Below are 22,793 nucleotides of genomic sequence, written 5' to 3' on the forward strand. Positions count from 1 at the left end.
CACAATTTTATACGTTTGCAAGAAAAGGCGATCTTACTAAAATCGTTCGAGTCGGAGTTGAAGTCGAAGCAGCCTAAGATAAAAGTGTCAGAGTCAGTAAATTTTGAAGCGACTCCACAACCCTAGTAATGATGGTATGTATGTATTTAAGTTTGAGCATAGGTGTCGCCTTACGGGCTACCTATGGTCGAAGTCAATATATAATATGCAGATAAATAAATATGTATATAGAAACATTTTTGGTTTCAATATTATGAAAATATATTAAAATACTGTATCGAAAATAAATAAATAATTGTACTGTAAAATAAATAAATAAATGTACGTATATTGTTAGTCTAAATGAGAGGGTGTGAAACTTGGATGATAAACGTTATGTAGATTATCCATATGAGTACGAAACTTTTAAAAAAATAAGCTAGATAGAGATGATTTGAAAGACTTTCATTCGGCAGCAACTAAATGAATAATTTTCTGCAATGATAACCTCAATTTGAAACTTCGGCAAAGAATGGTTAGGTGTGTATGTTTGGTCGGTGCTTTTATACGGAGTTGAATCATGGACCCTTAACATTAGTACCATGAACCGGCTAGAGGCGTTCAAAATGTGGATGCATCGTAGAATATTACGGATTCCATAGACCAACATGGTCAGAAATGAAAATGTGCTCCAAAGAGCAGGAGTGCATAGACAGTTGCTGACTGATATCAAGGTCCGAAAGGTGTCATATCTGGGGCATGTACTTAGAGGCGAAATGTACGGTTTACTGCACCTAATCATAAAATAAAAAATAGAGGGTGGGAAGAAGTGTGGATAGAAGACAGATCTCCTGGCTCCGGAAAATACGAGTCTGGACAGAGATTAGAGCAGTCGAGGCACTGTTTAGAGCTGCTCAGGATAGGGACACATACTCACAGGTGGTAGTCAACGTCGGGGGGACCTGACATGACACTAAAAGAAGATAAAAAGTCACTAAAAATTGACATGTAACCCAATTTATTTTATTATTGGTAATGAAATAGGTATAACCAGCAGAATAGACTAGTGGTTAGCATATATGTTTTGAACATAGTGGTCACGGGTTCAAATCCCATTGGTTTCTGCTGGCCAGACCTTGGATTTGTGACTCCAGGTCGATCGTTTCCTATCAAAATTTGCCAATTTATCTGACTGTCATTGAAACGGTTCCAAAAAATTGGCATACTTACCCATTTTCTCGCAAAATCTCGAATTTCGCTGAATTGTATAAAATGCTGCAAATTTACAAATTTGACCATAGATGTCTCCGTAGATATCGATTGATTTATGTACTTTGTATAATACTGATAATATTTGTACCAAATGTAAAATGTTTCTGGCCAGGAAGGCGCATTGGGGTTAACTGTTAGGCCTTCCCGGTATAAATTAAAGAAAAAGGAAGTAAATTCATAGTGTATGTGTATGAATTTCATAAACAAACAAATCAATAGAATAAAAATAAAGTATGAGTCGGAGGAAACATATTTTGCCAAAACACATCAAAATATGTGCAATTCGACGATTTTATTTATAATCTAATTTAAATTCTTGATTTTTATAAAGAAATTGTTGAATTTCAATTTATTAGTGAATTTACTACAGTAAAGTTGGACACTACATAGTTGATGCATACTGTAAAACTATTAATTAAAAAAAATAATAAAAAGGAGTTGGAGTCAGATGATTCTTATGATTGTATGATTCTTACGACTCCGACTCCACAGCCCTGGCTATTTGATAATAATAATAAAATAAAAAAATCTATATTGTAAAGTGGTCAATAGTTTAGAATTTTTTACACTTACATACTGTAGAAACCTTAATTTTGTTGCTGTTCCTTTCTTCGATATATACATATATTGAATGAATGCCGTATTCATCATCGGTATGAGAAAGATATTTTCTATGTTGGTGTGCTCGTATTTTTTTAAAAATCAACCGTTAAAATAAGCATGCTGGACTCTTTTCGTGGGTGTAAAAAAGAGGCGATTTTATAGATGTTTGGCGGCTCCTACCTCCTATGAAAAATAACTAATCAAAAAAATAAAACCACAGAAACATGCCTATGGTGGATATCCATAGCATATTAAAAAATAATTTCTCTAGTGCCATAATTGAGAATGTGGGAAGTGTAACACGTTTGTATGGACAAGGCGCTGGTGTCCAGCCCTCGTAAACATGGAAATAAAAAAAACAACACAAAGTTGTTGAAATAAGTGGAGATTTATTTCTGCTACAATAAATTTCTATACTACATCATTTGTATTTGATACAATTTTAAGAATGTCTACATGCAATATATAAACTTGACAATATAAGCGCTATGGCACAACAGAACAAAATTTACACACATGGAAACTTCTAGAAATGAAAATCCATAAATGTCTTAAAAGCGCATCAGTCATTTTGAATTTTCACTCGGAAAGGTATTACATTCATGTGTATATTGATAATTTCACATATATGTTTGAGAAATGTATCAGTTTAAATAAGCATGTTTTCTTTTACAACACAGATATTTTAAGATACGATAAATCTCATTTTTGGTAAATGCTTACAACCATTAAATTCAGTCACATAGAAAATATAGGACGATATTTTATTAAAATATATTATACATATATACCTACATATATCGGGTCCATCTGCAATAAAGGTGTATATATAAAAAATATATAATTTTTAAGTAAATTCAAAATTCTTATTTTTGTAGTGAAATCCAACTATTTTTCAGTATTTTTAAGGTTAACTCTTCGGACATTTTCATCAACCATCTGATGGCGGTTTGTTGGAATTCATAATCACTCTGCATACAGGCCCGGCCCGAGGGTATTAGATATAAATATATAGTCTCGTTCATCAATTGACAGCAAACATATATGCAGTGGCGGCTCGTCCATACGCACTGCGGTACTGCAGCACCCCCAAGGAAATTGGGAAAAATTTAATATTATTACATACATAAATGTATGTATATTATATGAAAATATCAATATTATTTAAGCGTGTATTAAGCTCGCCCGCACACCGATACATCCAATAATGATCATACATCGCAGTACTAATATCAGAAAGTGAGGCATCGTTTATGATTTTGTGCAGTACGGTTTTCGATGGAATATGCCGAGTGGGTGAAGGAGGGGCGCGGGGGCAGCTAGAAGCTTGGTCCGTACTGCACTTCCAACAGTGCTATACACATTTCTTGTTGCGTTCGTGTGCGCTCGACACGCTCCTCACTTTTCTTCATTTCTTCTGCACCTTTTGTCTTTCCTTCTACACCTCTTACACTTTCTACCTTTCTACACGTCACTTTAAGTATTTAAGTTGGTATCAAAATCAAGAGAAGCTGAGCCAATGTTTTCAAGAACTTAAATATTCTTCCGAAAATACTGATAAAACAATAACATATTCTACCAATTTACTGAATACAATTAATGATATATTAATATTTTTAAAACTTATTTTTGCAAATAAAACTTATTCAAATTCTGCTTACAACTTCAACTACCTCTGAGCCAGAACGGTGTTTTTCATCAATAAATAAAATAAAGACATACATATATAAGAAACACAATGGTTCAGGAAAGATTGACGGCTTTGTATATGCTGTCAATTGAAAAAAAATGATTATGAACATTGAAAAATTTAACGAAAAGGTGATAGACCTTTTAAATTCAAGGAAAAAAGACCGATCATTTTGATGTTAATAGTAAAATATAATCCAAATAAACATTTTTTTTTTATTTTTCGCAGCACCCCCAGATATTTTATCCACGAGCCGCCACTGCATATATGTACATTTTACATTACATAAATCAAAAGAACTGCATCAATGTAACGCGTTCATTCTGCATAGGTAATACATAAAAACAATAAAAACAAAATGCACCTATGAGGTGTATAAATCATACAAGTAGACGAACTTCAAGTAATAATAAGCAAATTCGCTGCAAACCTATGTATGTATGTTTGCTACAAACTAAAGAAAACGTTAGCACAAATTGACCATTTAAAGCAAACACTTACACATTGCACACACGTGTAGAGCTATGCATTTTATAAGCATTAAATTTCATAAATAAACGAACAAGCTGGCAACTTACTAAATATAATAGAAGTAGTGAAATTACCCAGCTCTGTATCGGACATAATGCAAAATTGCAATGCAAGTGACATTTTATTTGATTGCACGTCATTGCCTAGTGTCTATGATTTGATCATTGGACTGTTTATGATCACGTAAAGGTATTTAATACGAACTTTTTGCCTATTTAACCCTTTGAGTGCTGACGTCTTTTCCGTTGAAACCCCACCATTTTGAAAATTTCGCCAACATTTCCAACTAGAATTATTTAGAAATCCGATAGAAAGCAGGTGTAAAAAGTGTAGCTTATCCAAACAAACACTAGATATCTACCGGCGAGGATTTTGAGTTTTGTAAACGTGTCTTTAGACTCTCTAATATATCTTGCAACAATATAAAATAAACAAAATAATGCATTTTTCCAAAACTAGTTGCATCTTCTTCATTGTTGTTTAAATGTAATGCTCACAATCTAAAATACTAAGCAGATAGGGATTTCCATCGAGAAATTTTGCTATGTTTATAAATTCAGAAATTCCGGTGTAAACCAGTCTTTATAAACATTGACATATTCAATGCATTTTTTTTTCAATGCTACCTGGAAAAGCTTAGCGGATAGTATTCTTGTTTACTTTGTACATGCACAAAATAGAACGCCTATCGGCGTTTTTCAGGTATATGAACTTGTTGGCAAAACGCCGATCAGCAAGCCAACATTTAAAGGGTTAATATAAGCCGCAATCAAAGATAGCAATATGCCGCAAAGTTACTTTTTGAATAATTTGACATTTACACTACAATTTTGGTCTGAACAGAACTAGGAATGTATGCATGTATTATACAAACATATGCTAGTATAATATAATATTTGATAAAATGGATATAATAAATGAATTTTTGTCAATTCTGCAGCGGTGACTAGAGCTCCATCAATCACAAATATAATATCAACGCACAGGTTATGCAAATGCACATGCATACATATACGAATGTGTTAAAACGTGGTTGAATTACTCGTCATCGTCCTCGGGTTGCTCCTGATTGAAATAGACAATGGTTATGGTTATGTCGTCGCGGTACTTGCGAGCAAACTGCGAGGGCAATTTCAAAAATCGCGACAGGTTCAAATTTCGCTCGCCCACGGTCTCGTTGATACCTCCGAGAGCGTGTCTCAGGAGATGCGTGGCTCCGTTACTATCGTCCGGCCTCGCCTGCCTTTCTATAGCCATCTGATCGAGCGTCTCCAACAAACTCCATATCTGGGGTTTCAGATTTACGAACTTCTTGGGCTCGACCGTCGACGTCAAGTGGTGGCCGACCAGGCTTACGACTTCCGTCGGTGTCACCATGTCCCAAAGGCCGTCCGAAGCGAGGATCAGAAACTTGTCCTTGTTTGTTAGACGGTGGTGTTGTATGTCGGGCTTCGCCGACAGGTACGGTGGGGTCTGATAGTGCGACGAGACTTCGAAGTCGGAACAAAGCTCCTGCAGGGTCTTCCTCGAAAATTTGTACTGGTAGTCGCCGATAGACCTCAGAGGTGCCAGTGTGCCGAGCAGTCTCCGGTTCCTTATGACGGATTCTCTCTCATTCGGCGGATGGTCGCCGATAATCTTCTCCACCTCTTCGGCGTTATCCGCGTTGTGCTCGTACACCAATTTGATGGCTTCCCACTCGTCTTCTTCGTTCAGGGAACCCAGAACTGCACCAGAGTCGCCAACGTTGGCCACGTACAGGTCAAGTCCGTTGATGTACGCCACGCATGTTACGCATCCTGACATTCCAACCGACAATAGTTTCTGATGTAGATCTTTGTTTTTGTCGTGCCTCGTCGCAAGTATCTCGGTCGATATGTCATCGTCCAGTTGTAGAAACGCCGTTTCCAAGGCTGCCTCGACGGAGTCCTCCTCGTTAGCCAAGATTAGCTTCTTGAGATAGTTTTTGAAACTGTTGTCGAATACGGGCTGCAAATCATCAGTGAATTTCACCTGAAAAAATATTTACTCTCATGTATTATTTACTTTTTAACAGTAAATGGTTATTTATTTTTTTATCTACAGTCGCGGTTTCGGAAACCGGAACACCATAGAAAAATGTGATTTTGCGTGAAATATCAGTGATCTTAAATAAAATAAACACCCAAAGTCATTAAAATGGTAGATTATATCACAGTGCTTCATTTTAACGACAATCGTTAAGAAAAGAAACAACAAAAAAAAAGTTAGGGAGAATTTAGTCCGAGCCGGTTTTTATGACCAAACGCAGTCTCCACAGTTGAATGAAATTTTGAATGAAAAAACACAGTTGAGCGTAAACTTTTAATTTTATTAGTCACATGGTATTATTTACAAATTATAAAAACTTAATTAATATTTTTCCAGCTTCTCTTAGTCGTCTTCTTAAGGTTACATCACTAATTTCAATTAAAAATTAATCCGAGATCTCTTTTCTTATCTCTACAGCAGTTTTGAACCGTTTCCGTAAAGTTAATTGAGTTATCAGGCGATCTTGTCTCTCGGATGTGCATCTTTTCGGTCTCGTCCCCTTCTTACGATCAAAAGTTCCAAAATCCTTTTTCTTTTTCATTATTCTTGACACAGTAGATACAGAAGGTCCCATTTGTTGAGAAATTGATCGCAATGAATGTCCATAGTCTGCTAAAGCCGCGATTTTTATATTCTCCTCCAATGATAGTTGAATGTATTTTTGCATGGTATTTTTATTTTCAACGATTTCGATCCATAAACCTCGAAAGCTCACACTAAAATGAACTCAAATCGTAGAAAACAATCATATGTAAAAGACCCGATCGTTGAAAACCAAACACTTAAAGGGACAATATTTTTACTGCCCAAAAATCGTAAAATCACAAGTGTTCCGGTTTCCGAAACCGCGACGGTACCTTGCATTCAATTATATTGTAATAATATTATATAGTTAAATAAGAAATAATTTTACGTCATCACAATGTTACAACACACACTGCACGAATGCGACAGTATGCTCGGTTCTCGTATTCTTATATTACAGATTTTAATAAATACTGACCGTGTCCGTAGACATAGCCTGCACCAAGTTTGGAACACAATTCTTGTCGGTGATTTTCTTCAAGGTAGCCGCCGGCAACAAGCTGGCAGCGATGTAATTCTTCAGCCTCTTGGACACAGCGATGGAGCAGTTTTGACCACCGTGACCATCACATACGCCAAATATATAACCTGTAAACATAAATATATATCAATAATCATTTGAAACGTATAATTTCAAGATTGTACGGCTGTTGCTGCATAAGCAATACACACATACCCGGCGAATGCAAGCATTTGGCCTCGAAGTGAGTGTCTTCGCATGGATCATTCGACGGCAGCTGATTGAAATCCACCATCTTCACGACTTGGTTCTTCACCGGCGTCCTCACTTCTTTGTATCTTAAAATGGCCGAAATCTGTCGGGGCATAAACATTTGAAAATATATGCAAAGGAACCATATACATACATACATATGAATATATTATAGAATTGTCCGGGGGTTTTGTTTGTTCGAACGTGTTTTAAATACGTACATCAATACTTGTAATGACGTTTTCCGGCTGGAACGTGTCGAGGTCTGCGGGGAATTGACATATTGTATGCAACCCTACTAATCACGGTGATTGTTTTCATGCACACTGTTTCTGTGCGCACGTGTCCGGCTCTATAATTTTATTCATGGCTGTCCTCCGATGAAGCAAACCGAAGGGAGACTTTGCGAGGAAGGTTGGGTCAAGGTTGTTGGCTGTAACTTTAAGGATGTGTATAGCGAATACTTATCAACGGCGTCTGAAGATTGAACTAGAACTTCCGTTTCAAATGCTGTCCATTTCAAACATTTTGCGTCTTATGAGGAAAGTCTCCGAGTCACTGCCTCATATGTACATATATCAGAGATGGCCGAATCTTTTTTTCTTTCGACTAATAAAGGACGAATACCAGTCAAGAAATTGATATTGTTCTAGCATCTTTTCGAAGGAAATATCTGCAATGAATACTTATGGTATTTTAGTACCCGCTATGCCCGTTCATTGAGACTATGTATTGTTGTATTAAATTACTGTTAACTAAATACTTTTTTCTGTAGGCAAGATATTATCTAGCTGCCAACAGAGATGTTCATTTTATTTAATAAGATATATAAATTAATATTTTGAATAAAAATATCAATAATTTTATTTTACTACCGCCATCTATGTATAAAACTAAAGACTACATAGACCATATATCGCCCAGATTTCATATTTGCAAACTTCAAACGCGTCTTAAACGATATTTTATCTCTATCGTAATGGCGGAGGATCCATTTACTTATATTGATGACCAAAATGAGCAATATGGCAAAGTATGAAAACGATCGGATAAGAGGCAAATTTTTTCCTGAATTGTAATCGTAAAGGAGGTTTGTAAAAATAATACTCTCAAAGGAACCGAATGATGTTTATTAACCATTTGAGTGCTGACGTCTTTTCTGTTGAAAGCCCGCCACGCTAAAAATTTCGCCAACATTTCCAACTAGAATTATTTAGAAATCCAATAGAAAGCAGGTGTAAAAAGTGTAGCTAATCCAAACAAACACTAGATATCTACTGGCGAGGATTTTGAGTTTTGTAAACTTGTGTTTAGACTCTCTAATATATCTTGCAACAATATAAAATAATCAAAAGAATGCATTTTTCCAAAACTTCTTTATATAAAACTACTTCGACATTAGGAAAATATCGCTTCAGCTTGTCTAATATATAATTTCGAGACCTTATTTGTAAGTATGTATGTGTTCATTGTTCGCCGTGCATTGTTCATCTTCTTGATGAACCTTTTTGTTTGCACTCTAGCTTTGTAGTTTGCCCTGTTTTCTGGAAAATACACCCAAATTGCCCTGTTTCCTGGAAAAAGCACGCTTCCGGTCCTACCTCTAGTATGTATCTTTGGTTGGGAATTTCGTAAACAAGGCAAAAGTCCTATGACGACGAGTCGATTTTTTTTTATTCATATAAATTGAATAAAAAAATAAATGAATATTTACTATTAGATTCGCCATATTTACGCTGTTTATATCAAAAATACTAAGCGAAGCCGAGTGAAACAACTAGTAGTCTGTAATTTACAAAAATCGATTTAAATGATTTGTCTATTGATAATGTATGGGAACGATTTAAATAAGTAAGAGATAAGAATAGTCGGAGGATTGTGAAATTATAAAACATCTAAAATGAGTGGTAGAATTTTTGAAAACGGCTATTAAATATAAAAATGTGCTTTCCTGAATTGAAATGAATTGCGTTCGATTCGAAGCCTCCCCTATTATGTACATTTTGTCGTTTTTTTTTATATAAGCATATTTCAGAGTGTTTTTGTCGTATACGATTGAAATATTCACATCTTCATAATGTATTTATAAATATTCAATATTTTATTTAGGTGTGTGTGGGTGTGTGTGTGTGTTCAGATTCGAACAAACGTGTTGATAAATAATAAACGAGAGCGTGAGGTTTTCCCTATTGCAAAATTTTCCAACTCGTTTCCCTGTAAAATTTCAGCGCGATGGAAAACAAACAGCACTAAAAATAAAAATAAAACCAGCACGTGTCCCGTTGCAATCGACGGTTATTAAGGCTGTGTGCGAAATGCGTGCTTTATAACGAATCCAATAAACCCAGTTGCAGCATTCGATGCACGTATTTTGTAACCTTGCCCTTTTATCCGCTGAACCATCACTGAATGCGACAAATGGAAAATAACGAAAGCAGGCAAACGACGACACGTGCAAATCTCATGTCAGATATAACTGTCATGGGAACGATTCGTCTGAGAGCTTCAAAGGGACTGGGTCTTATGTCGCAACTAAAAGGAGGTGACCTACATATAATGAGGCAAGCGAAGCTATTTGTAGTTGCAATTCTGAATAACTATGTAGGTGCATATATAATATATGCAGTGCCGGTCTTACACCCAATGGCGCCCTCGAGCAATTATTTCTATTAACCCCCTTAGAAAAAAATTTCGCCTTTGGCGCTCTAATTTTAAATTTTAAAGCGCCTTTGGCGTATCGTGCGGCGCCCTAACTTATTTGGCGCATCGTGCGGCGCCTTAACTTATTTGGCGCCCTCGGGCCCATCCCGACCCAGCCCCCCTAAAACCGGCATTGAATATATGTAATCTACCAAGTAGACAGTGGGTACCAGGTCCTTCTAGGAACCTAAATAGTACATAGTACTGAACAAAGCAAGGTATACAGAGGTAGAGATTTGCCGTAGAGGTTCGTAAATAGAAACTGTGTATTTGAGGTAGCTGGAAATATCGAGAGACTTTGCTTTTGAATCATTATAAGCCAAGGCATTTTGCCAACACGTCCATGGGTTTGAAAAATGCTGATGGGAGTTGTATTTTGAGCATGTACAAAGTAAACAAGAATACTACCCGCTAAGCCTTTCCAGGTAGCATTGAAAAAAAATGCATTGAACATGGGTCGTGTAATCCGTGTCAACGTTTATAAAGACTGGGTTACACCGGAATTTCTGAATTTATAACCATAGCAGAATTTCTCGATTGGAAATCCCTAACTGCTGAGTATTTTAGATTGTGGCTTGGCATTTAGATTGTGAGCATTACATTTAAACAACAATGAAGAAGATGCAACTAGTTTTGGAAAAATGCATTCTTTTGTTTATTTTATATTGTTGCATGATATATTAGAGAGTCTAAACACACCTTTACCAAACTCGAAATCCTCGGCGGTAGTAATCTAGGGTTTGTTTGGATTCGCTACAATTTATATACCTGCTTTCTATTGGATTTCCAATTAATTATAGTTGGAAATGTTGGCGAAATTTTTAGCGTGATAAAGACGCCAGCACTCAAAGGGTTAATACACTAGTATTATATGCCCGTCGATTTCAAACGGATGGCATCGGGAAGGAATCGATACACAATATAGAATAAAGTTATATGTTACTATATATAAATATAATGTAAGGTAATTTAAAGCACGCGCATGTATTAACCCTTTGCCCGCGTCACCAAATTTAGCGAACATGCCCTGTACGCGGCTGCTTTTTTGCGAATTTTGCTATCGCGTTTTCAACTATAAATATAGGTTGTAATGTTTTTTTGAATTTTACAACCTATATTTTTTTTTTTTTGACTACTGCCATCTATTGAATTTGGTAAAGTATACATTTAGTAATATTTTCAACCAAGTTATAAAATTTTAACACAATGGCCGGCTCTTATACAACTTCCAAGACATCTATGCGTGTCTCGCGCGCTGAGGGCATGTTCGCTAGGACATGTATAGTAGTCGTACGCGGTGGAAAGGTTAATAGTACAATGTTGAGTGCAAGCATCACACGCTCGCCGATCTAACCCGTTCAAAATTATGAATGAATGTGTGTGTGTGTGTCTCTTCGTGGATGTGTGTATGTGTGTACGCTAAATTCAGGCGCGCTGAATATCAGGAGCACAAGTCAAACGCTCCACCCCCCCCCCACTTCCCCGCGACATCCCTATGCATAACGTATCTACTGGTATTCTAAAATTTGTTTTTTTTTAAAACTCCATATTTGTCTACGTGTATATCGCGGCACCGAAGCTTTTGTGTTTTGCTCGATTGGCTCGAAGCTCGATATCAGAAAGCTCCCTTACGAAAATCCAGGACAGCGCCGGGTATGTCTATCCACTGTGCAATTCCACAATTTTAACTATAGTAGAACCCCCAATTAGATATATCTCACTAGAGCAAAAAAGTCGTAGACATGTTTGGAATGGGTTCAGAATGCGAGTTCAAAGGACTATTCGTATAAAAACACCCGGGTAGCGCCAGGCATGTGTGCCCACTGCAATTACACAGTTTTCAATGAAAAATCTCAATATGGTAAGCTATGCAGTATTGAAGCTTTGACCGTAGACGTTTTTTAAATTGGTTCAAAGCTCGATATCGGAAAGCTCCCTTGCGAAAATCCAGGACAGCGCCAGGCATGGCTTCCCATTGCGCAATCCCAGTTTAAATATAGCAGAACCACCAATTAGGTATATCTCACAACCGTAACTAAGTCGTAGATGTGTTTCGAAAGTTCGAAAGGCTATTCGTAAAAAAATTCCCGGGGAGCGCCGAGCATGCGTGCTCACTGTACAATTCTCTAATTTTCAATGTACAATCTCAAAATTTGGTTCAAAGCTCTAAGTTTTAAATTGGTTCAAAGCTCGATATCGGAAAGCTGCCATACTGAAATCCAGGGCAGCGCCGGGCATGCGTGCCCATTGTGAAATTCAACAGTTTTAACTATAGCAGAACCGCCAATTAAGTATATCTCTCAACCATCAAGTCGTAGACGTGTTTGGAAAGGACTCAGTACGCGAGTTCAAAGGACTATTCGTATAAAATTCCCCGGGCAGCGCCGAGCATGCCTGCTCACTGTATAATTTATTAATTTTCAATGTAAAATCTCATAATTTTGGTATGCTATGTACATATCGCGGTACCTAAGCTTTGACCGTAGATGTGTTTTCGATTGACTCGAAGCTCGATATCGAAAAGCTCCCTTACGAAAATCCAGGACAGCGCCAGTCATGTCTATCCACTGTGCAATTCCACAGTTTTAGATTGGTTCAAAGATCGATATCGAAGGGCTCCCATATACAAATCCAGGGCAGCGCCGGGCATGCGTGCCCATTGTGCAATTCCACAGTTTTAAATAAAGCAAAACCTCCAATTAGGTATATCTCTCAACCGTAAATAAGTCGTACCTGTGTTTGGAGAGGGCTCAGGACTCATATTGAAATCCATGGCAACGCCATGCACGTCTGCCCGTTGTGCAATTCCACAGTATTAAATATAGTAAAACCGCCAATAAGGAACATCTCACAACCTACTATTTTAGTATTTAGATAATCAATTGCAGTACCGAAGCGTTGTGTTTTAGATAAGGTCAAAGTTGATTTATTTTTCATTCGCCCGTGTGAAGCCGACTAATATGGCGAAAATAGCATTCAAAAGATGGAAGGCGGTTACTTTGAAACAATATATGTAAATGTGTAAAGAAAAATTAGCACATAGCACAATGCTTTAAATATATCACACGGGTTCGATCCAACCATGAACTTGAACTTTTTGACACGTGACGGGAAAACGATTCAATAGTTTAAAAATAAAACAAACGGAGATTTGAACTTGAAATAATAAAAAGGGATCATTTGAGCGACGATGCATTAAACGATTCACGTGGCTGAATTATTATAAACAACTGTTTCCCGTTGAGAGTTCATGGTCAGGTGCAGTGTTCTCGGTGAATTAATAAAAATCAACATTGACCGTCCCTTGATATAATTTGCAGGTTTCATCTAACAGTAATCATAAGACGATTCCATACAAAAAAATCTACATATGGAAATATATTATTATAACCAATTACACTGTTCGACACGAAAAATGGTTCAGAGACGAGCTATGACTTTTCTTATAGATCTATGCCCAGTAAATACGAATCTGGTAATAAAAAGTGTTGATTGGCTCGAGATTCGGAGATATATGTGTTTTTTAAATCGCGCGATTTTTCTATATCTTGGTGTTGTTCGGTCGATGTCTCAAAATCTGTCAATTTCCTGTGCAAAATTAATATTGGAATCTATAGTCGGGTATTTTATCTTTTATTTGTAGTACTTTTCAGCTTTCGAATCTCTCTAAGTAGTGGTCCAGTTCAAATCAAAAGTCAAAAGTACGTATTTTCACTTGTGATTTTTTCCCACTGTTAATACTATTTTATATTTAGTTTTTTCTATTGAAACATGTTTATTGGGATAGTTTTCTAGCCACGCTATTTTTTGTTTTCGTTTAAAAGGGTTACTTGGAAGTGTGCTGAATTTTAAATCGGTAAAATTGCGAGCTAAAAGCTCGTACTGGTATTTACTCGTATTTACACGAATCTAAATTGAATTAATAGGGATAATGTATTTAAATTGTCTTTATGTGAGAATTAAATAAAATTCCACTTAGAAAAATCATATTTTGACTATTCTTGTGGACTAATAAAAAAAAATCGTTTATTTTATCGAGGTAAGCCAGTTATCAATAGAATTTTTGTTATTCAAGAATTTTTGAATTCCCCACTGGAGATGAAAACCTGAAACACGTTTTGTATACGACATGAATCATTATCATCCGCAACATACATGCTGATCTCCTTCACTTCGAGACCCATTCTTTTGGAGATTTACCTAAAGACAAATCGGACAATCTGTTGCTGGAGGCTTAATAGAAGCTTTTAACTACTAGCATTGAAACATACTATCGAATTGTTCGCATTCGTACAATGTGTTGTAACATTTTATTAAATTATTTATTTTTTACTAGAATAATAGAAGCGCCTTTACCAATACATTGCCTGTGTCATAATAATAGGCGCAACGTTTCCATGACTACATACAGATACACACGCACGGAATAGAACCGGGGTCATCACATTTTCACTACATAAATAAAAGTTTTATTTTGATATAAATTTATTTACAATTTGAGCATATGGCGGTGTTGGGCGTTGATAGCCAATCCGTTCTTTTCTCAATTGGCGGATTATTTTTGTCCACTTTTTTTGCATTTGTCAATGTTTTTACATTTATTTAAAAATAATTTTTACATTTATCTGTTGCCACCCCTGAAATTGTATGTAGAATGCATGCATTCGCCATGACAATTTTAAAACCTGTCAAACTACGATGTTAATTGAATAATATGTTACTTAGATGATTAATTTATTTATAAAAATGTATCCCATGTTGTTTATTGTGTATTTTTGGATGCATTGTGCAATTTTCTTGCAAATCTTCTCAAATTTCTTGCGAGTAAATTTAACAAACAATCGGACATATGTACATACGTCGAGCACCAAACATCAAAAACGACTATGAAAGGTCCACAGACCTTTTCCACTAGACAACAATACGACACCTAAGGCCACTTCTATTATTATAAAATTTCTCTGCGTATTCCATATATAAATTAATAATATCAGCAACTTACGTATTTAATATTAAAATTTTACTAATGTAAATATTTCAAAACGCGAACTTAAAACTGACAAAAAATAAAAGTCAAATTATACACACGAACAATGTTGTATTTCTTGACCAAAATGCAAGGTATAATAACTATCCAGCAATGCAAGGTAATATCCCAGCACAGCAGTGAACGGAAAAGACTATTTCTATTTATACTATAAAGCAACGCACGTTCAGACAAGTTTTGGCCGAGTGCAAGGAAAAATCGGCTTGCAAATACGTTACAGAGCGCGACGATACGGCGCAATATTATTTGCGTCGTATCGCACTTTCGCACGTATTGCGCACTTTCGTCAGTGCGCGTGCACTCGCTATTATGACGTAACGGCGTGCGTGAATATATCCATAGTGCCTGAAGAAAACCGATTTTGCTTGTTACGTTACGGTGACGTACATATACTGTTGTATAGTATGAATAGATTATATCGGCTACTGCTGGTACGTCTACACCACCTACACGTTACAAAGCATATTAATGTGTCCATATATGCAGAATGTAGCAAACACTTTCTATGATGTTGCTTACGTGCAATTGCTGGTATGTACTGTGTCAGTATAAATAGATCTTAATTCGTTTATAAATAATTAATACGGATTGTATTCAAGAGACGGCATACATTTCTATTAGATATTGATGAACACAAACTTATCTTCGAGGTGCAAATATCAATATTTAATAGAGCAAAGTTGAATGTATGGTTCTGGAATAATGACTATGTATTTTATGAATATGTATGTACTTATGTCGAAAGGAAACACGGAATGCTTTGAAACTTTACATTGTCTGTGGAAGAGTTTTTCAGATTTTTGAAAAACTTCTCTGGTGTGTGTAATTCCGTAAGAAAAGTCGTAAAATAATAAGAACCATTTATCGAGATTTTTTTCGAGAAGAAACTTGATGTGGGAATGAACAATTAGGGGTACAAAGGTATTCGTAAATTTTCGCTTGAAAGATTTTTTTCAGATGTGTGTGATTATGATGCAAACATGTTGTACATACATATATAGAAATAGGCACTCCGACATAAGCGCGAAAGGCTAGAGTGCGCTGTAAGGCACCCCGACAAAAGCGCGCAAAACAATAATAAATAAAATAATGAAAGTTGACAACCCTTGACTCGCAGTGTGAAATATTTACCATCATTTCGTCAACGAGAAAGGTGGAGGTTGAGACTTGAGAGCCACTGATTTACGCCGAAATTCTTTCAAAGAAAATAATTTGTACCATTGTATGTATGTAACTATGATGCAAACATGTTGTACATACATACATACATATATAGAAATAGGCACCCCGACAAAGGTGCGCAAAGCTAGAGCGCGCAGTAAGGCACCCCGACAAAAACGCGCAAAATAATAAATTAATAAAATAATGAAAATTGACAACCTCCAACTCGCAATGTGAAATATTCAGTGAATATTTCACATTGCGAGTCGGCGTAAATCAGTGGCTCTCAACGTCCACCTTTCTCGTTGAAGAAATGATGGTGAATAGTATTGAGGGCCAATGATTTACGCCGAAGTTCCTTCAAAGAAAAGAATTTGTACCATTATATGTACCTATGGCCCGAATGTGAAACGCCCGAAAACGCAAATATCGGAAGGCAAAGATCGAAAATCGAAAGATCTTAAGTCGAAAGATAAAAAAAGGGTGCATGGTAAACGGTACATACTCACTTAATTTGCGCGAGCAGGATACAACAGGAACAAGAGGAACAGGCTTTTTCTCCCGTATTCTGCGCGCGAACATTAATACGGGAGGATAAGTTTGTTCCTCTCGTTCCTGTTATATCCTGCTCGCGCAAAATAAGTGAGTATGTACGTGAGTATGTACCGTTAACCATGCACCCTTTTTTTTGATCTTTCGACTTAAGATCTTTCGATTTTCGATCTTTGCCTTCCGATATTTGCGTTTTCGCGCGTTTCACATTCGGGCCCGTCACAGAGACTGGTAACTATGATGCAAACATGTTATACATTAATACATACATATAAATATATATATATATATATATATATATATATATATATATATATATATATATATATATAAATAGGCGCGCAAAGCTAGAGCGCGCAGTAAGGTCCGGGCCGCACCGTGCGACTTGCGAGCGACTTGGTTGAGGGCGACCAGACCAATGTATGCAGGTAGATTGGGACATGCCACACCCGTCAAATTGTTTCTCGCACACATTTCCATACATTTTTTCATGTCGCGCAACTAGTCGGCCGACGAAGTTGCACGGTGCGGCCCGGCTAAGGCACCCAGACAAAAGCGCGCAAAATAATAATACATAAATAGTGAAAATTGGCAACCCTTGACTCGCAATGTGAAATATTTACCATCATTTTACATAACCAACGAAAAATGGATTTAACTCGTGGGTAAAAATAGCATTGTATGTACGTACATATATGTATGTATATTGTAAAATTAAGAAAAAATAAAATAAAATACTATTGATTTTAATGTTGACTAAAAATAACTTTTTTTAATTTCAAAATACTTCCGAATAAATCCTCGTTTACTTTATTAACACTTGTCGCACTGTGAAGGCTAGCGAATGACCAGGATTTATATTTTATTTTATATCTCCAAATATACTGAACGCTTCTATGAGTCGAAATATGCCATTACGAAATAAAAACATTGATCAATATTAACAGAAATACCGCTTCAACAATGAAATCGGATAAATTGGCAAACTCCGATAGGAAACGGTCGACTTGGAGTCACAAATATCCAAGTCGGTAATAAATTCTTTTCAATCGCGGTCAGCTCACGGGATTGAACCCAGCGACCTTTCGGTGCTCAGTATCAACACAACCACCGAGTCAAGAATGGGGGTCTGGTCGAAAGCATAATTTACTAGGGGTCAGCAAATTATGCTTTCGACCAGAGTGGTCCCGGGTTCGAGTCCCGCTGCTGGCCAGACCCTTAGTTTGTGACTCCCGGTCGATCGTTTCTTATCAGAGTTTGCCAATTTTTCTGATTTTCATTGAAAGTTCCTGTAAAATTGGCATTTCCTTTCCTATCTCTCCTGCTAATCTCAAGTTATTCAGCGTCTTGAGGTTCGCCAATTTGATTATAAAACACTGCGAAAATGTCTCCATATATGTCACTGTGGATGTTTGTATGAATTCGCATTGTATAAAATGCTTATGTGTTTCGATTGTATTGCATCTGCTTAAGGGCGGTTTCAGACTAGCGTTTTTTTCTGCGCGTATACGGTCGTTTCGGCATACGCGCTTACACGCGCGCTACTTTTCGCGCTTCAAAAAACCGGACGCGCGTACACGGGCTTATTCCGGCGTTTTCGCTCGAACCGGTTGTGGTGATTTAGTATCAACATGGATAATACGAGCTTATAAACGCGTCTACGCTCGTATGGAAAACGACGCGCCTATACGCGCCTACATGCACTTCAAAAAACGAGATTATACGCGCGTATAAAACGCTAGTCTGAAACCGCCCTAAGTGCACTCGTCGCTTTGGAGCGATCTGTAAATGTGAGTGTGAGTGTTCATGTTCTATGAAATAAAATAAAATACAATAAAAATATTACTCGACGTTTGCACGATAAAATGATTCTCACAACGGACGGTTCCCGGAAAGATGCACTAAATTGCACTGAATAGTAGCGCAGTTTTGAGAAGTCATAATTTTCAAAGGCGCTCAAAAAGATGTCTCGAGACTGCAACTATCTCGAGTGCATTTTTCCGGTCACCGCAACCGACAAGTTTCTCCTACATTTCTTCAAACATGGGATTCACCGTTATCGATCCCTGTCAAGCAAGGATAAAATATCACCGAAAACACTCCAGGGAGTGATTTTTGGGACTGTATACCATGTATATAGGCTAGGGGTGCTGCGTTTTTTTCGCATGTTTAAGAGTATCTAAAAAAAAACACGTGCCACGTACCACTCAGTGTGTTTTCGCCCTTAGCCTCGCGTAGAAACGCTCAACTCGGTAAGCTTTTCTAAAAATTCTAAGGGGTGAATGTCATGACCTTCCGGAAGTACTGTTTAATCTTAAAGATTGATAAGTTTCTGCTCTGGTTTTTTTTTTTTGTTGCTCAGTGTTATTACTAAAGCCCGGACCCTGAGGGGGCTGTATATTGTTCAAATGTTGTAAATGCATTGTTAAAGGTTTGCCGGACCTTTTTTACAAAGGCTTTACAACAATTGAACAATTAACGGCACGCTTCCGGTCCTACCTCTAGTTATTACTAAAGAGCGGACCCAGAGCGCGCTGTTCATTGTTCACATGTTGTAAATGCATTGTTAAAGGTTTGCCGAACCTTTTTTACAAAGCATTTACAATAATGGTACAATAGACGGCGCGCTTCCGGTCCTACCTCTAGTTATAACATACATAAATATGTACCCGATTTACAAGATATAATTCAATCGAGCTTTTCCAAAGCGCCATATGCTATCATTTGACTCCAAACAATAACGATCAGATAAATTTATTTAAATCTGCAGTCAGTCAATAAATGTCCGGAATGTTCTCGCGTTTTAACCTATCGTAATTACTGACCACTCATCTTACGTAAGTAATTGTTTACTCGTCTAAATCGGTAAAAGTAGTAATTTTCTTTAAAACAATATTTTATCATTTTATTTTGACCTTTTAAATTATTTGTATCTTCTTGATATTTTATGTTTATATTATTTATGGTGATGTTAAGTAATAAAAAAAAAATTGAACAAAATCCAACAGCCAGAAGTAGAACTTCTGTCTTGTGTAAGTTTCCCTATATTTTTGTATCGAAAATGCTTTCATTATCGAATTTTTGTTTTTATACTTTTTATATTCCTCAAATACATAACTGAAGTCATGGTCGAATTATTTAATGTTAAAAATGCTCCTCTAGACGTACATAATTTAAATATACCTACATATTAAACATATTTTTGTGTAAAGCGAGGTATGAATATATGATTTTTCATTGCTTTTTTTATTTATTTGAAGTAAAAGTGTGTTTTTTTAATTTTATTCGGATTTTAAACCATCATCAAGCCAGAAACAGATTCGTCACGCGGAAACATATGGAAAAGAGCTTTTTATTTTAATATAAATTAAAGTCAAATAGAAATAAATTGAATAAAAAAAAAAAATAATTATATTTCCAATAAAGCATATAATTTTCGAATATTACAAAAGAATTATGTTTCGGAACGAATTTTCAGTTGGACTTAATTCAATACGGCCAAATCTTACATATTATAAGTAGATTTGTAAATTAGTAATCTATGTATTTATATTAAAAAAAATGTCATTTTGATATTTGTTGTAGCTAAATTTAAATTTAAAGTTTGCCGCTAAGAGATTTATTTGACTGCACTATGAATATTGAATCGCGCTAGACAATGGTTTATATGTAATAAAAAAACTTTTAAATAATGGAAATTGCATACGTTAGATACAATATGATTCTATTATATTTTATAAATTCTTTCTTTCATAAATTACTTGAGGAAAAATTCCAACTTTTCTTAGTAAAATGATTCCACATTTAAAAACTTTAAAAGGTTTCTCTTCGTTGGAGATGTGTATTTAAAAAAATTTAAGTTAAATGTGCATTCTTTCAATTTCATTCATATAAAAGTGCTTTTTAAACTTTCATAAAAACATGCATACAAGATTAGGCATTACAAAGTTTCAGGTTATGTAAATATGAAAACAAATGCATGGAGGGTTTCGTTTGGGCGAGCGCAGGCTGAAATTAAACGCCAAAGTCGAGTGCAGAATCGCAAATGTAGCTTAGTGCGTATGGAAAATGAAATGAAATGTACATATAATAAAAGATAATGAAAATATAATCACCTGCGCCGCAGTGAGATGTTCTATGATCGGAGCACTGGACATGGGAGCAGTTCCGCTGAAGGATGCCATCCTGAACGTCCTCACTCCACGAAGGATCAACGTCGAATTGATAACCATGGCGGGAAACACCGGTAATAAAGCAAGTACAAACAAACAGTCTACAGCGACGGCGCACTCGGCCCATCTGACGTTTGACGCACTGCTGCCAACGTATACATGTGACAGCTGGTAATGGTTGAAAAATGTGGCCAGCATTATTCTGACAACTCCTATCGTTGAATTGGCGTGCAATTGTATGATACAGTTGTAATAAATCAATATATTATCAGTATATCAGTTATTAGCGAATGGGGCCGTCGACACCTACAATATTACTTACAATATTTTCCATAACCAGTTCCCAAATAGCAACTACAGGTTGTAATATCGGAACTGTATATGGAAAATATTGTGGCATATTGTTGGTGTCAACGGCCCCAATGGGAGCACCGCTCAGACGTTGAAAGATATTCAAACTTTAACTTTACAAAAGGGAGCCTGAAAAACGAAAAAGAAACAAAGAAATTTCATAATTATAACACTACGTCTTTCTCATCTTCTCTTCGGTTGGCGGAAATGCCAATGGTTAGGTTGGCATTTTGCTAACTGGCCGACTCCCACTCCCCGGAAAAAAATACGAATCCAGAGGCGGGGTGATGGGAGCAATCGCCCCCTCCCGATAATCGATATTTTGTTGAATACTGATGTATATATGTTTTCTAATATATTTATTGTACATTAATATTGAAATCAATGTATTTATGATATTTTAAAGTGATTCAAACTTAAGTATAATTATATGGGTCTACGTGACGAGACAGAATGTTAAATTACAGAAAACACAAATATCGGCAAAGATCGAAAATCGAAAGATCAAAAAAATATAGTGCATGGTAAACGGTACATACTCACTTAATTTGCGCGAGCAGGATACAACAGGAACAAGAGGAACATGCTTTTCCTCCCGTATTCTGCGCGCGCACATTAATACGGGAGGAAAAGCCTGTTCCTCTTGTTCCTGTTTTATCCTGCTCGCGCAAATTAAGTGAATATGTACGTGAGTATGTACCGTTTACCATGCACCATTTTTTTTTTTTTGATTTTTCGACTTAAGATCTTTCGATTTTCGATCTTTGCCTTCCGATATTTGCGTTTTCTGTTATTTAACATTCTGTCTCGTCACGGAAACCGATGTTTTCTAATATATTTATTGTACATTATTATTGAAATCAATGTATTTATGATATTTTTAAGTGATTCAAACTTAAGTATAATTATATATATTGAAATTATCATCATTCTTGTAAATTAGTGATTTTGGGAAAAAAATTCGTAGTTCAATGAAAAATTTTTTTCTGCCAAACTAATTTATTTATCTAAAAAATTTAACTTAAATTATATTAAAAATTACAATAGCTATACAAAATACACTATTTAATATTTAGTTGGGCAAAATTTAGATATTCTCGATAGGGTTCAAGTCTGGACTGTTACCTGGCCATTCCAATGACAAAATGCCCTTCTTTGCAATAAATTCTTTCACCTAAAATTTACAGAATAAAATTAGCTTGATATACTTAATTTTAGTTATTGATTATGATTAGAGGCAGGATAGTCACAGTTCTATCCATTGTTCGGCAAACCTTTAACAATGCATTTACAACCTTTGAACAATACACGGCTCCCTCAGGCTCCGGTGACCAATTACGATATGAGGCAGTGGAAAAAAAACACCTT

At 36.2% G+C, this 22,793-nt stretch overlaps 1 protein-coding gene across 2 annotated transcripts; it reads right to left on the reverse strand.

Annotated features, from left to right (window-relative positions):
- Positions 1-2,228: 2,228 nt before the first annotated feature.
- Positions 2,229-21,231, reverse strand: LOC143922230 (pyruvate dehydrogenase [acetyl-transferring]-phosphatase 1, mitochondrial-like). 2 transcript variants are annotated; one of them, XR_013261573.1, is made up of 5 exons: positions 21,018-21,225; positions 7,407-7,545; positions 7,149-7,318; positions 5,017-6,088; positions 2,229-2,910 (listed from the first exon to the last, which is right to left on the reverse strand). XR_013261573.1 is itself a non-coding variant. In XM_077445446.1 (4 exons), exons 1-4 carry the CDS (start codon positions 21,132-21,134, stop codon positions 5,114-5,116), a joined length of 1,401 nt encoding a protein of 466 aa, XP_077301572.1. In that variant the 5' UTR covers positions 21,135-21,231; the 3' UTR covers positions 3,272-5,113. The 2 variants fall into 2 exon arrangements, 1 of the variants encoding a protein (XP_077301572.1); XM_077445446.1 differs by lacking the exon at positions 2,229-2,910 and having other exon boundaries at positions 3,272-6,088; positions 21,018-21,231.
- Positions 21,232-22,793: the final 1,562 nt, after the last annotated feature.

The sequence above is a fragment of the Arctopsyche grandis genome, chromosome 2 (genome assembly GCF_051622035.1).
Source record: "Arctopsyche grandis isolate Sample6627 chromosome 2, ASM5162203v2, whole genome shotgun sequence".
NCBI classification, from domain to species: Eukaryota; Metazoa; Arthropoda; class Insecta; order Trichoptera; family Hydropsychidae; genus Arctopsyche; species Arctopsyche grandis.

Bases quoted from the DNA above. Each gene is read 5' to 3' on its own strand.
- LOC143922230 (XM_077445446.1), bottom strand. From the start codon at position 21,134: ATGGTTATCAATTCGACGTTGATCCTTCGTGGAGTGAGGACGTTCAGG. The intron at 7,546-21,017 runs GTGATTATATTT...ATGCCCCGACAG, and splicing joins AACATCTCACTGCGGCGCAG to ATTTCGGCCATTTTAAGATA. The intron at 6,089-7,148 runs GTCAGTATTTAT...ATATTTTTTCAG, and splicing joins AGGCTATGTCTACGGACACG to GTGAAATTCACTGATGATTT.